Here is a 14,339-nt window from a genome sequence, read left to right as displayed (position 1 = left end):
TGGGGTGGAATTTTAATCAGTGATTAAAAAAGCAAAACAAAACAAAACCCTCAACCTTCTCTCAGCCTACTTAGTGAACCCCTTAGTGAAAATACAATTCTGTGCTACCCACTGTGGAAGGAAAGAAGCTGCTAGGGATGGATGTGACCAGATTTTTCTGGATGCAGAAATGCAGCTACTGCCTTTAGGTCCAGGGAGCAGCCTCCATAAGTCCTACCTGAAAGATTGTCACTCAGCCCTTGAGCAGTTACCAAAATTTCCCCTTTAATCCTTTCTGTGGAACTTTACTGATCTCTTCTCCATATTGCCTACTGTAAACCACAGACTCTTCTCAGTGAAATATGTGGGGTTTTTTTTCACTTCTACTCTTCATATACCAGGTTTCCATGTCAATGAAAAGTGCCAGTTGTTTAGTTGAATTACACTGGTGCATAGTGTGTGCAAAGCATTCTGTTGGGATTGTGAAGGGTGGAGACATACAGAAAACATAGCTACTGTCTTTGTGGAATTCTACCAAATGCTTACCGGGTACAGTTAGAATAGAGAACCTTCGGAGATGGGTGTTAGTCCGGATGTGCAAATACAGTGTTATGGGGGAGGGGGATGCAGACCATCAAATTAATTGGTATTTGTCATTTTTACTGGCTGCCATTTTTCCAAAAGAGTGGATCAATCGGAAATTTTAATTTTCTTTTATTTTAATTATCTTTTCTATAACAACATTTAACAAATAAGCGTATACTTTCTAATTTATTCAAGAATGGATAGACAAGGATGAACTAAGATAATAAAGAGAAAAGAATAACAGCACCTTCCTGGAACCCCAGCTATTGGGAGGCTGCGGCAGGAGGATTGTAAGTTTGATATAAATCTGGGCAACTTATATCCTTTCTCAAAATAAAATCTTAAAAATGACTGGAAATATAGCCCCATGGTAGAGCACTTGCCTAGCCTGAGTGAGATCCTGTGTTCAATTCCCAGTACTGAAAGATCTTTTCAAAAAAAGGTAAAATATCAATCTAATTTATCCATCTAAAACCAACACAACTCCTTACAAGACCAAGTGAGCTTAAATGCTACCAAGCTTGTGGAGTATGTGGGGGCCTTTTATTTTAGCATTAAAAGTATATTCGTTCTTTATTTTGGGGAGTTTCATGCTTTAAAAATGTTTACATTTATTTCCTCACACTAAAATATTTACTCACATCTTATTTTTTTCCACATTATTTCCCAGTTAGCTTGTATCCTGCATAATAGCTGCCTTGCACATAGTATCTACTGGTTGGAGAATCAGACAAGGATTTTGAATTGTGACTAGATTGGTCTTTGCCATCACAGTCTATTCTAAAGAAATTCAAGAACTTGAATAATGAGACATTTAGCATCCTCTTTCAGGCTGGGACTGGAAGCTGTCTTGGTGACATGCCAGTCCATCACAGAAGCTACAAGTAATCACCTCCAACCTGGCCTGGCTGCTTGTACAAAGTATCTACCCAGATAAAAACAAAATACTTCGCAGCATCTGTTTTTTCTCAAAAAACACTCCTCTGCCTCTCATAGGAACCCAGTGCCTGAGCGAACACTCCCTCTTAACCCTTACAGAACCACAGCAGAGAGTACCAGATCAAAATTTGGGGAATAGAGAAGCTATACTTTCCTGAGATTAAGAAAATGAGCAGCACTTGGAAGGGAATACACCTTACTTCTGGGTCTGGAACTAAGTGCTGGGTGCAGCTGGCATCTCATATGTCCTTTTAACCAGTTGTATAAATTCAATCCATGTGCTCCTTGGTTGTCAGGTTTTAAATAAATAGTGTATTTATATGTGCTTTGTGTTTTCAAGCTCCATCAACCAGAGGGACCAGAATTTAGATATTTCTCACCTGGGATTTCCATTTCTAAGTTAATGCAAATTTTGATTGAGTGGAAAATCACCACCAATTGGTTGGAAATTTTTGTGCACCATTTACACAAGGGCTTACTTAATCTGAACCAAAAGTTGAATAATTAAGTTCTCCCTCAGAAGTGGCTGGTTTATGTTTAAATTTTCATGTGAGGTAGTTCATGGAGGAAGATGGCTATTTGAATAAAAAAATAATCCAGCAACGTTTCATGAAAATTCTCTCATTCAAAAGGCACATTCCAAGTATGTCTTTGGCCACAAAGGTGGAAAGGTTCAGAAGGTGAGAACTTGGGCATTTAGGTTTTTCAATCCTCAGGGCTGTCATCACTAAAATAGGTATGACAGGAAGATTAAGTGATATCATGTGCCCCTGTGCTTAGCACCATGGTGGGCACATATTGAGGACCCAGTGGTAAGAACCCTTCAACATCATTCCTTTCCAAACATTCTATAATTATTTAAATTAAAGGGGAATAAAACCACAATGACCAAATAAGATACAGCGATACAGACTTAGGCTTGAAAAGTAGGAAAAACATGTTGTAAGGCAAAAGTTCTCCCCAATGAACTTGAACCTCTTTAAGCAACTGAATGGACAGAAGCCAGAAGTTGGTTGATTTTCCATCTGCTCATCCTAGAATTTAGTAGAGTTCTGAACAAATGCACTCCATTTCCTAAACTACCTGCAAAGACTCTGGATTATTTCAATCATAAGACAGTAGTTATTGACCTAGATATTAGACACACGCTAATCAAACACAGAATAGCAGGACAAACCTTTCTTTGAAGTGCTACATACTGCCAAATCACTGATTCTTACAATCAGGATTGATTACAAACATCCAATTAAGGGACATTTGAACCTGATCTGAACACTGATTTTGTCTTTTTTTTTTTTTTTTGTGGGGGGGGCTGAATTATCAGACTTGATGGATACTTCGAGTGCAATTAGTTAAGTTTATTTTTTAGCCTCTTCTACATGGACATATGAGTTGGTGTGTGTGCTTCTTGCTGAAGCCTGTTATCATGCCCATGAATATTAAGTTTTATACTGGAAAGAAAGGAGCTGAGAATATGCATGTCAGCTGAAGGCATATGTCTCACTTGAATCAATTCTTAAGTACCTGCACCCCCAAAAGAAGTCTGGTTTGAAATGTCATACACATGTTGATTCAATTTGATAAAATATCAAATAACCTTCTCCTTTTAGCTTCTCATAAAGGTTGCTTCATTTAAATGACAGAAATGTCTAAGACAAAGTGACCTTGTCACACTCAAAATTTATTATGATCAAATGTGACTACTTAGACTAAAGAATAATAAAAAAAATAGTTTTATTAAACACATAGGATTCTGTTCAAATTAAATCAGTGCTAAGGAAAAAAATACAAAGGAAGAAAGTAGATAATAATCTGCTTGAGTAATAACCAAGGATGCTGCAAGTGGTAAGACATTGGCCAGCAGTTATTCCAGAAGAGTTTATTCTTACCCACCCAATACTTGTTCAGTTGAATTGAGCTTGGTGATAGCACCCCTAGCTTGCCCACAGAGCAAAGTCTTCCAAGATCAAAACCAAGAATGAAAAGATGAGGAAAAATATAAGGAAAGAGTTTTCTGGATTTGCCTTGCATATAAAGCAGGTAAAACATTTTGTCTATTTAAACATAACGGTGGTATATGAAACAAACACAAGGTATTCCTACAGTAGCCACTGAAATGAATTAGAAAATGCTTCAGTAGGACTCTGCTCTTTTGTCAGAAGGGGAACAGTATATGTTTTTCTTTTCTACTCCAAAAAAAAAAAAAAGTCACAGTTTCCATTCAGAGCATAGCACACACAGACTCCTAAGACTGTGCTTGAGTTTTGTTCAATTTTGAAATTCATACAAATGCAATCACACAAGTTAGGCTTGCCCCGAAGGGTAAAGGTTAGTGACTAAATTAGACTCCCCTGGTTTTTTGGAAGATGGAAAAGTCTGCTTCTGTATTGGTTACATGCATTTGCTTACCTTTCAATTTTACATCAACTTGTACATTTAGGTTGTATATTTTATATATATATATTTTTTTCTAAATATATTATACTTTAATCATAAGTACATGCACTTCTACATTTTATATAGAAAATGAAGAAATATTTTGTCTTAAACTACCCAATGTTTGCCATAAAACAAAGAGTTTTTTAGAAAAATTCTAAGTGACGCTCTAAAATATAAGACTAAAGTGAGACGCTTGCCTTCAACACAAAATCCAAAAACTTCAAAAATCAAGATAAACAGTATTTTAATGCAACATCTAAAAAATAAAAGTAGTACAAAAATCCTCATGCCGAACAAAAGAAGGGGGAGAAAGGATCAAATTAGAAAATATTACTCAAAGAAACAACAACAAAAAGGAATGTGTAGCCTCAAAATGACCATTTAAATAACTATGTGACCACTGTAAAATGAAACTTGAAGGAATAATCAGATTTGAGAAACTAACGGCAGATTAATTTTCATTCAGTGGCTTTATATTCCATGAAAATGAAGAAGATTAGTAGTGTTTTAATGTTTGTGATAATTTAGGCAATTTGAAAAGTAGCTTTAAGAAACAATGTGTGATTTATTTTGATAAAATTCCCAAACTTGATTATCATCTCTATTTAATTATAATTTCTCTGTGATTAGACTTCATTTGAAGTTACAAGAGTGAAATCTTCCTTTGAATAAGCTGAATTAAGAAAAACACACCTATTATTGGTCTACACAAAAATGAGATTATAAATCTTAAATTATGGAAAGAAAAGCATCTACACTATGCTATTAACTAACACTGTCAAATCACATTGAAGTCAGAGTCTTGTCGATAGAAAAAAACATAATAATGGTTATTTTTAGGTTATTTTAAAAAAACATATATTAAGTTTTTTTACTTACCTTTTTTGACTTTTTAAAAAAAATTTTTGGGAGCTTCACATTCATTTTCTTAATGTTTTTAACCCAATGTCTGTGAAATTTTTATTGCTCCCCAGATGACGACATATGATCTGAATGTAACCACACACCTCTTTACTCAGCAGTATTTGTCACAAACCATTATAAATTATCATGCTGATAGTTTGCATGGCTGGGAAACCGGAAAAGTTTCATAAATTCTAACTACTGTATCAATGACATTCTTGTTTATTATACAGATATAAAGTTTTATGAGAACCAAGATGTCTGCCTCACCACTGAAGAAAACTTTAGTGAAGGAAGGGCTAACGAGTTCCATGTAAATACTGGAAGCCATCTACAGTGTACCATGAACATTTCTTTCTGAGAAACACTCAGTTGTTCCGCATTTTTCTTTCTTTTGGACTTATCACGGTACTTTCACACTTCACAAGCATGCAGGATTTTGCTGATACAAAAAACAGAAATCATCCATTTCTTCAACACCTTGTCTTCCCTGAACATTCTCTAGTGCTTTCTTGTACGTCAACAAAACAATATCTATAGAAATCCTCACCCTAGTTTGGCCCTGTGGACAGATGCTCTGTTGTTCTGCTGATTGATTGACTAACCAGCACACTTTGTTCAATAAAAAACTGAAGGGGTCACATTATCATGATTTTGATGTTTATTTAGGATGAGCCTGATTAAGTAGTGGCATCAACACCAACTGTTGTATTTTCAAACTATCCTACATAACTCACACGTTTACTTTCCCTGAGGAAATGTCCCACCTTCGTAGCCACCATGAACATTTAACATTCATTTTGTAAAGAAGGGCTTATAGTTTACCTATGAACTGGGTTGGTCTTAACACTATTCACATGAAAAACTCTATACACTATACTGTTGAAGTCACGAAAAGATTTCTTTTCATAATTATAACCCAAACAATAAATTTTTAAATAAAAATATTTTTCTTCCAGAACTATTGAGCTAGTCTATTTAATAATGTTAGCCATTCTACACCCTGGGAAAGAAAATCACTTATTTGTATCTCAAGGATGTTTCTCAATAAGGAAATGTGCTAAGAAATTGATTTCTTGAGCTTTCTCACAGTGAAAGTTGACTGAACAAATACTGACAATTTCAAGAGAAAATGAAGAGTGTATTTTATGGCAATCATCCCATTAATGGATCAATATATTCAGCTTGACGTATGCTTAGTTTCACATTTTCAAATGTTCTAACAATAACCAAGTTGTTAAAGACATCATAGTAATGATAAAAACTTATTTGGTGGACGGCTTTTCACTTTTCAAAGAATTTTTGTATCTGTTACTTCATTTTATCCTATTAGTAACATAGTGACATCAGTACTGCAAGTACTCTCTGCTACTATTAGACATACACTGTAGCTGCAACAGGGTAAAATATTAACTATCTCAAATAAGATAAACAGCTTCTTCTTAATAGGAGTGGTAACTAAAAGCTTACCAGCTCTCTAAATGTGATATACTGAGTCAAGTTTTGTGTCACTGACCATTTATTTTTGTAAGTCACCTAATTTACACTACAAACAAGTTCCAAATCAAAAACAACAAAACACCCCAATAAAATAGAAGGGGAAAACAAAGGCTATGTTTTGTGGCATCTAAAATAAACATTGGACTCTATAAACTTGTCACTTAAAGAGGTTCTGTTATTTTCATTTTTTCTATGGAATTTTAATCACCTGTAAATTTGAAAGCTGTGATAGTTCTCACAGTCTTACAAAAGGAGGTAAGTTTGGGGCCGCATTTGAAGAATCTCAACTGCAACCTCAACAATGACCAGGAGTCATGTGGATCCGCTTGAAAAGACAGTGAAGGTAATGCCTAAAGTCAGTCTTCCTATATCCTCTTGGAATTTTTCTTGATTAAAAAGATCAGGTAGATATACTTCAAAATATGACACAAAACATTTTCCATGAGCATAGTCTCTATTGACTTCATCAGACTTTCACCCCTGGCCAGGAGATGGCAGCTTCACAGAAAACAGAGCCTCAGTTAGGACAACTAAGAAACCACTCTACTCCACAGCAACCAAACAAATAAAACCTCACAAAAAAACAAAACACAAAGCAAACCTCATCATCATTCGATTGTTACAGAAACAATCTTCTTAGTTATGTTACATTCTCTAAAACCTTGTTGATATCATTAAAATTGTCTTTCTATAAATTACCATCATCCTTTATGTTATCTTTAAAATGAAAACAATGATCCTCCAATCCCACCCTCCCCTGTCCCATATGACAAATCATGATTTACGGTTTACTGTGCACCAGACACTGTTGTAAGCACTTTGCATAATTAACTCATGCAACTGGCTTGCCTTCTATAACTTCTACTCCAGTTATGTGCTGGACCTGGTTTGCACTAGGTCACGAGAACCAGTTGTGAATGTCTCTTTTCAAGTGTGTGTATGATGACATCTCATGAGGAGTTCACATGGTGGGAATTTAGACCATGGAAAGAAGCAAATGTTATAACTCAGAATTTGAGTCAACTCTTTCCAAGAGCCAAGTGCTAAACATTTACCAGCACACCACTGCTTATAACTAGTGATTATTTTAAATTCTTTATTATACTATTACACATATACATGGCCATAATTTCTTGAGTAGGAATTAGTAAACATAAGTTTATTGAAATCTAGTAGCACCTCATTTTTTTTTTGGTTTTACCCAATTTTCTTAAAAATATGTTTTACCAGAGTTTCTTAAAAATATCTCCTGTAGCAGTTAAAGCATTGTCAAAAAGCAAAAATTAATTAATTAAAATAGAAGACAAGTCTCCAGGTTGTATATGTGGTTGACAAAGGGGTATAACTCAGTGGTAGAGTGCTTTCCTAACATGTGTTAGGCCCTGGGTTCAATCTCAAGCAACACACACATACACACACAGAATTCGTGGAAAAGAAAAAGAAAATACGACGGACCCCCTGTTTCCTAGTAGTCATTGGAACACTCTATTAATGGCAATTTCCACACAAAATTGAAAAATCAACACTAGGCCCTGAAGAATTTTTGAATCACAGAATAAAGATTAAATTGGAATCAGCATAATTTTATTGCATTGTAATATATGCTGATTATTTAGAAACCGATTATCAGTCTATGCTTGTATACTAATTCTCCAGACACCAAATTGTTGAATTAACCAGATGACTTAATTTCCTTGACCACAGAGAGTTTACTCTACCAACTCAACAGGTTGCTGTATACTTCCTACAGGTGGGAATATTTTCACATTATTCTATTCTTTCCTAAAATGAAGTATGTGCAGATAGAATATTTTAATAATGAATATGCCTCTATGATAATGTTTGTGTTCAATGAAGTAGTAGCTTATAGACACTGTTATATGATTAAATCAAAGTGACCCATTTTAAAACTTGCAAAAACAAGTCCCTGAGGAATATTTTAGAATTGAGATTTAAAGAAATTATTTTCCTCTGATAATACTGCTCATATATACACATATAAACTTCATAAGATCGCTATGCAGGTTCAAGTTTCTGGGGACTACACCATGTTTAGTGTAGCAGAATGGAATTACATGGACAAGATGGACAGTTGGTGTGCTGAACAACAAGAGAGACTAGCAAAAATGGATCTGAATGGACTTACACATGCAATGTGAAAACATAATTTCCATACTGTGGAAAGCAACATCAACACACTAGTATTTTCAAATAAAGTGAAAAAGTATACTTTGGGCTTCTCTATAGAAAAGTGTATTTGTAATAGCAAAATATGACAAAGTGATGTTTAATAATTTAACAATAGAAGGAGAGAGGACAATAGATGAAAAATAGGTATATTTGGGTTCTCATTATATTCACTGTACCTTAATTATTTTCTAGCACTTTTCATGAAGTCTTTCAGTCATTAATCTACCATTTTTTAAAAACCCTCATTTTATTGATCCTATACACTTTGACTTTGATTCAATGACAATTTGCTTTTTTCCATGTCAAATTCAATAAGAAAATGCAGTTCTTACATTGTATCAAGTGTCACAAATTTGTTTTAAAAATGTGCAACCCCAGCCATCTGTGGATAGTGTGTTCTGTGACCCATGATGTTTAATAAAAATATAAGCAGAAGTTTGACTTTCTAGTTCTCCAAGTCCTTTCCAGAAAGAAAAGATCCACACATACACATTTCTTAAAAGATTTCCAAAAACAAAAGTGTTAACAGGAAATAGTATGAGCGATTAGACTTTAAACATCATCTTTCTAGTTTTAGGAACTCAGAAACATAATTTAGTTTCTATACCATAGACAAATGATCTGGCCTAGATTGGAATCCCTTCTGGATCCATTTATATCCTACATTTTACTGCACAGGATTTCCCCCGTGGACATGCAAGACCACTAGATGGTGCTGTGGTGCCCTGTTCAAACACGTTTTCACTCACTTGCAGTCTCTGTCCTCCAAATCGAAGTGAGGGTTGAAGTTGATCATAATTCTCTGGTATTGGTCCGGTGCCTGAATCAGCCATTCACATTTTTCGCTCGGGTGATAAGAATGAGGATAACCGGGAGATGTAAGGTACCCCGGGCTTTCAATTTTTATAGTACCGCCACATTTATCTGTAATAAATATAACATTTTAGTAGAGCTCTCCCTGACAATCAGTTAGGTATTTTAGTTTTATATATACATTAACAGTTAATAAACATTCCATAACTTTTTCAAGGGAACTCCAAGAGGTCCCCACAAGTCCTCAGGTGGCCCTGAGAGCAACACTCCACTAAGGAACACTCTTTGATCTCAGGGAGGTTGGCTCCCGCAGAAGCAAATTGAGATTTGAGAATACTCTCTCCACCCCCAAAGTTTCTGCCCAAGAAAAAGGTCTTCTAGCATTAAAAACATTAAATCCCCTCAATTGATGTTAACATGGTCCCCTGGGAGCTTCTGCTAGACCTAATTATCCCCCAAGAAGTGTAATCACATTAAGTAGCAAGTTCTAAGTGGAAGGTGACTAAAAGAAGCTGTTCGACCCCTTGTGTTCCTTTTTGATGATAAGCCTGGTCTATGTCATTGATCAGTGGGGATTGTCCTCCAAGACTTTGATTGGCTTAAAGCCAAACCCCTTTTTGTTGTTGTTTTATCTGCCCATAAATCTGAGTGATTTTGAGTTATCTCTCCTCCTGAGATCCAAATCAACAGAGAACAAAGTATAGTTGGTGAAGCAGAAATAATTCTGCTTTACTTCTCCAAGTTGCTCTGGCTTGGAGGCCAGATCAAAGCAATGGGGCAGAAAGAAAAATAAATAGCCACAAAGCATTAATTCTAATTACCTAAATGTTGGAGGAGGAAAAAATCCCCACCACATTGATGTCTGTGGCTCACATAGAGTGAGCCACATTCTCATTTCTGGAAAAGGTGAGCTAACTAGTTTTGAGTCCTCATTTAAAAAAAAAAAAATGCTGAAGTGATTCACCGAGAGCCAAATAAACCAGTCTCTGGGTTGGTTTATTGTTCAGCATAGATCCCTATTGTCACTTTTTATGATGAATTTCATACTGGAGAGCCTCGGCCTGGAATGCTGCCACATTTATTGATGCTTAATTTTAAGCAATAAAAATTTGGTGCATAAACTATGTAAGAAGAACAGGTATGAAAGCAGTGAAATATATAAGCCTATCAATCACAAATATTCAGTAATGGTATATATAGATTTTAATATTGCATCTAATAGATTCCCTGTGGAAAGAGAATGGCATTCTTTGCTCTCAGCATGAATTTATAAATCTACAGAATTTTATTACAGGAAAACCAGGTCAAATGGAAATGAAAGATGAAGTGCACATCAAAAATGCATAAAGCTACATGCATTACAGAAGTCATTTCCCATAAATTAAAAAGAAGACAATATAAATTATATTGTTTTCTTCATTTGCTAGATGTTTCTGACTTTGTTTCTTAGATTGGGGATAGTCTTATACTGGTTTCCTTTGCATTGGCTTTTAAAAGCTTTAGGTTTGCCAAGAAGAAATGATGTTGCAACTGGCGTTCAGAATCTCAGCTAATGATCATACTGGACTCTGTTACGTGATTCTACTGAGACTCGTGCATTATTTTAAATGTGTAGAAAACTTGGAAAGTGAACCTGTCTCATTAAGTCTCCTCCAGCTCTGTACAAACATCATGGCAGTGTCTGGCATCTGTTAGAAGAGTGACATAAAACAGCACTGCTTCTAGTCACTCGACAGAGTCACTTCAGAAGACATTTAGGTGGACTTGGTACCACACCAGAGCTCTTTAATCTGTGACTTCTGAGAAAGTGACAGTGTAATAAGATAATGTGGACTGCTAGACTCCCTGGCTCTGTTAAATCTCTCTAACAGTTGATTAAGAAAGAGCAATTTCTAATGACTGTAGACCATTAGTCCTAAATAAGGTTAATGAATTAATTTAGCAGTCACTGGTACTCGGAGGAGGTGGACATGGCTTTAGGAGGACTGCTAACTTACTGAGGCATTTACTGGCTCTGGTCACTTCAAGCAGAGCAATATGGCTTTAGCTAGTCAAGCTCACTGACTAAAGCCCAGATTCTCAGCATTCCCCAGATTTCTGCTAAGGAAATTAAGAAGTGTGTGTGTGTGTGTGTGTGTGTGTGTGTGTGTGTAGTTCAGAATGTAAAATCTCTTTGAGCTAGCTTTCAAATCCATCTTGTGAACCACCCCCACTATAAATGTAATATCAGGAGTTGTGTAGGATATAGGGTAGATTGCTATAATTTTAAAAGTTTAACCATTGAGCTCGTTCAGTTGGAAGGGAATGTTATTTTATTCCCTCCACATTATACAAAGATGCCACGAACTCAGGTTCATTAATAAATTGAACTCCACATTCACAATTTTTTGAGTGTTTGCTTCCCTGCCAGATTACACAAAGATGCCTCCAACTTAGGTTCATTAATAAATTGAGCTCCATCCACTTTCACTTTTTTTTTTTTTTGCTTATCTATTAGAACACTGCTTGTTACCTCTGGGTGCAGGGGGAATCTATTGCTTAAATCACAAAACCTCAAGGAAAAAGCACATTAGAGAGATTAACTTCCATCATAAAGACGTGATTTAAATTCCTCTTGCTATGAGCCTCTCCACTTGCAGTCTCTTATTAAAACAATATACTATAGTAAGCAGTGGATGTTCTTTGCTTCTAATTACTTTGATTGAAATCCAAGCCAGACAAAAGTAAATATTTGATCATTAGTTAATAATAATTGCTGAAGATTTACTGTAAAGATATTTCATGCTCTCTCTCTCTCTCTCTCTCTCTCTCTCTCTCTCTCTCCTACTTTACAGTGTAAATCGAACATGCTTACAACCAGATCATATTTTAAAACACATTATTTAGGTTACATGGTACTGCTTATACCCTAGTCTTTCATTTACTTAACAGTGAGTGGTTTTAAAAGCGAAGTGAAAGCGGCAACTAGGTTGGGGATTTTCAGATATGCTGGTGACTTACACTGTATATATCAGACTCCTTTATTGACACTATGTAACTTTCATTCATAGTGCGGATGGACCAGGGACGATTTACAAAGGCGGGGGAGTTCTAGCAACAGACAAGACAAACCGCTATCTCTTGCAATCGCCCACCAGAGGAAACAGTTTAAGGAAACTGAAAGAGAACCAGGAAGTTCTCCGGGAAAAGTGTTCATTAACTTTCAACAGCTATCAGATTTTTGAAAGGAGTCTCATTTAATTGCCTTTGGGAGGAAACATTATTAAGATAATTGGTGTGCTGATCTGGGAAGGTAGGCAGCTCTGCCTACCTCCAGCTCCGCAGGAAAACCCCCACAGCCAAACAACCAAGTTCAGGAGGGAGCCAGAGGACCTGGAATCCTCCTGCCCTAAACCGACTGATCTTATTTCTTTATTTCTCCGCCCAGATAAAAGTTTCCTACGCCCGGGAGGTGGTTATTCCTGGACGCTCAAGGCAGCTCTGCGTGAGTCGCGTAGCTGAGGCGGGAAGCCGAATCCAGGCAGGACGCGGGCAGCTGGGAAGCCCGGGGCACCGCGCTGTCACACGCGCCTCCGCCTGTCACTTACCGTTGCGAAAAGCGCTGGTCAGGGCGAGGGCGAGGGCAAGCGCTGCGCAGAGGAGCGGCAGCCCCCTCTCCATCCTCCCTTCGCCGGATCCCCAGGCACACGCGGGAGAACGAGAACGTGCCGGGGAAAGCACAGCAAAGAGGGGAATCTAACCAATCCGAAGCGCTCCAACTCCTCCTAGAGCCGTAAAATCCTCAGTCCGTCTTGGGGAAAGGAAAGCAGCGAGGCAATGCCTTGATTCGGGAGAAACGCGTCTCTTTTTGTGTCTCAAGTCGCCTGCATCCTGTCATTTAGCTCCGGTTTCCTCTCCCTTTTCCCACACTTGTTCCTCTTCCAGGAGCCACTGCCCGGGCCATGTCTCAAAAAAAAAAAAAAAAAAAAAAAAAAAAAAAAAAAAGGAGCTGGGAGGGGGAGGAAGGAGGGAGGTAGGGCGACGTACACCAAAGCCAATTTCCAGAAGGAAAAAAAAAAAAATCCGGTTTGTTTCTGGACCGGTTGGAGCCGAGGAGCTGGCGCCCAGGGGAGGTCCGGGTTGTCTGCGGGAAGGAGAGGAGCAAGCAATGAAAAGATGAGCGGGAGACAGAGGAGTTTCACCAACTGCACCCCCGCCTCCCCCACTGCTCCGTCCTCCCCCTCCCCTCCTGGAGCCCGTCCCTCGCTTCCTCCCTCCCCTCTCCCCGCACAGGCTCGCCAGTAATTGCCTGACAGGAGACTGGGAGGAACAAGTTTCTCTCGGTGTGCTTTCCCTGTCCGTCTGTCTGTCTCTCTGGAGGCCCTGCAGGGATCTCCACGGGAAGAAAGGCTCTAGGAGTCTGCGCCCAGGGCGTGAGGATGTGTGTGTTTCAGTAAGGGGCATCAAGATCGCTGCCAGCCTCAGGCTGGCCTACCTTGGCGTACTGGCTTGGAACCCCGGGGGGAGAGCTGGGCAGCTCTGGGAGGCGAGGATCTTGCGGCGGTGAAGAGAGGAGTGCCCGGGAGGTGGCGGCTGCTTCTCGAAACTCTAAATCCGGGCCCGTGGCCGCGGCGGTGAGGAGAGTGGTGCCAACCCCCTGTCACTCCCCACCGTGCCAACCTGAGACTTGTGGTAGAAAGTAGCCCGCGCCCCTGGCCACCTCAGGTCGGGATTACAGGGCCAAAAGGAGAAACCTGGTTAGACCGAGAGATGCACCACTGAGTGGAACGAGCGAACGAGCGGAGGCAGTGTCTCCGCCACGTAAAGCCGTGTCAGACCGCCCCGCCGGGCCAAGCCCGGCTTCAGCCTCACTCACTCTGCCTCCCTGCCCGGCAAGGAGCTCCCGGCTGGGGGTCAATAGCGCCCGGGTGCCCTCCGCGTGCTGCGGACTTCATGGTTCCCCGAGATCTGGTGCTCTTCTCTCTGGGTCAGAGGGTGGGAGGTGTTGGACT

The 14,339-nt window shown here is 38.6% G+C and overlaps 1 protein-coding gene across 4 annotated transcripts in view; it reads right to left on the bottom strand.

Moving 5' to 3' along the window:
• The window catches only part of Nrp1 (neuropilin 1), a 139,683-nt gene extending 126,379 nt beyond the window's left edge, over window positions 1–13,304 (bottom strand). For all 4 annotated transcript variants that reach the window (XM_076832093.1, XM_076832095.1, XM_076832094.1 and 1 more), the window contains exons 1-2: window positions 12,936–13,304; window positions 9,285–9,459 (exon numbers count right to left, since the gene is read on the bottom strand). In XM_076832093.1, the coding sequence (XP_076688208.1) occupies window positions 9,285–9,459; window positions 12,936–13,008 (248 nt within the window). In that variant the 5' untranslated portion in view covers window positions 13,009–13,304. The remainder of the gene's footprint in view (window positions 1–9,284; window positions 9,460–12,935) is intronic.
• Between the last annotated feature and the right edge of the window lie 1,035 nt (window positions 13,305–14,339).

The sequence above is a fragment of the Callospermophilus lateralis genome, chromosome 13, assembly GCF_048772815.1.
Source record: "Callospermophilus lateralis isolate mCalLat2 chromosome 13, mCalLat2.hap1, whole genome shotgun sequence".
Lineage (NCBI taxonomy): Eukaryota > Metazoa > Chordata > Mammalia > Rodentia > Sciuridae > Callospermophilus > Callospermophilus lateralis.
Note: the sequence above shows the minus strand (reverse complement) of the source record. Positions and strands in the feature narration are given on the sequence as shown.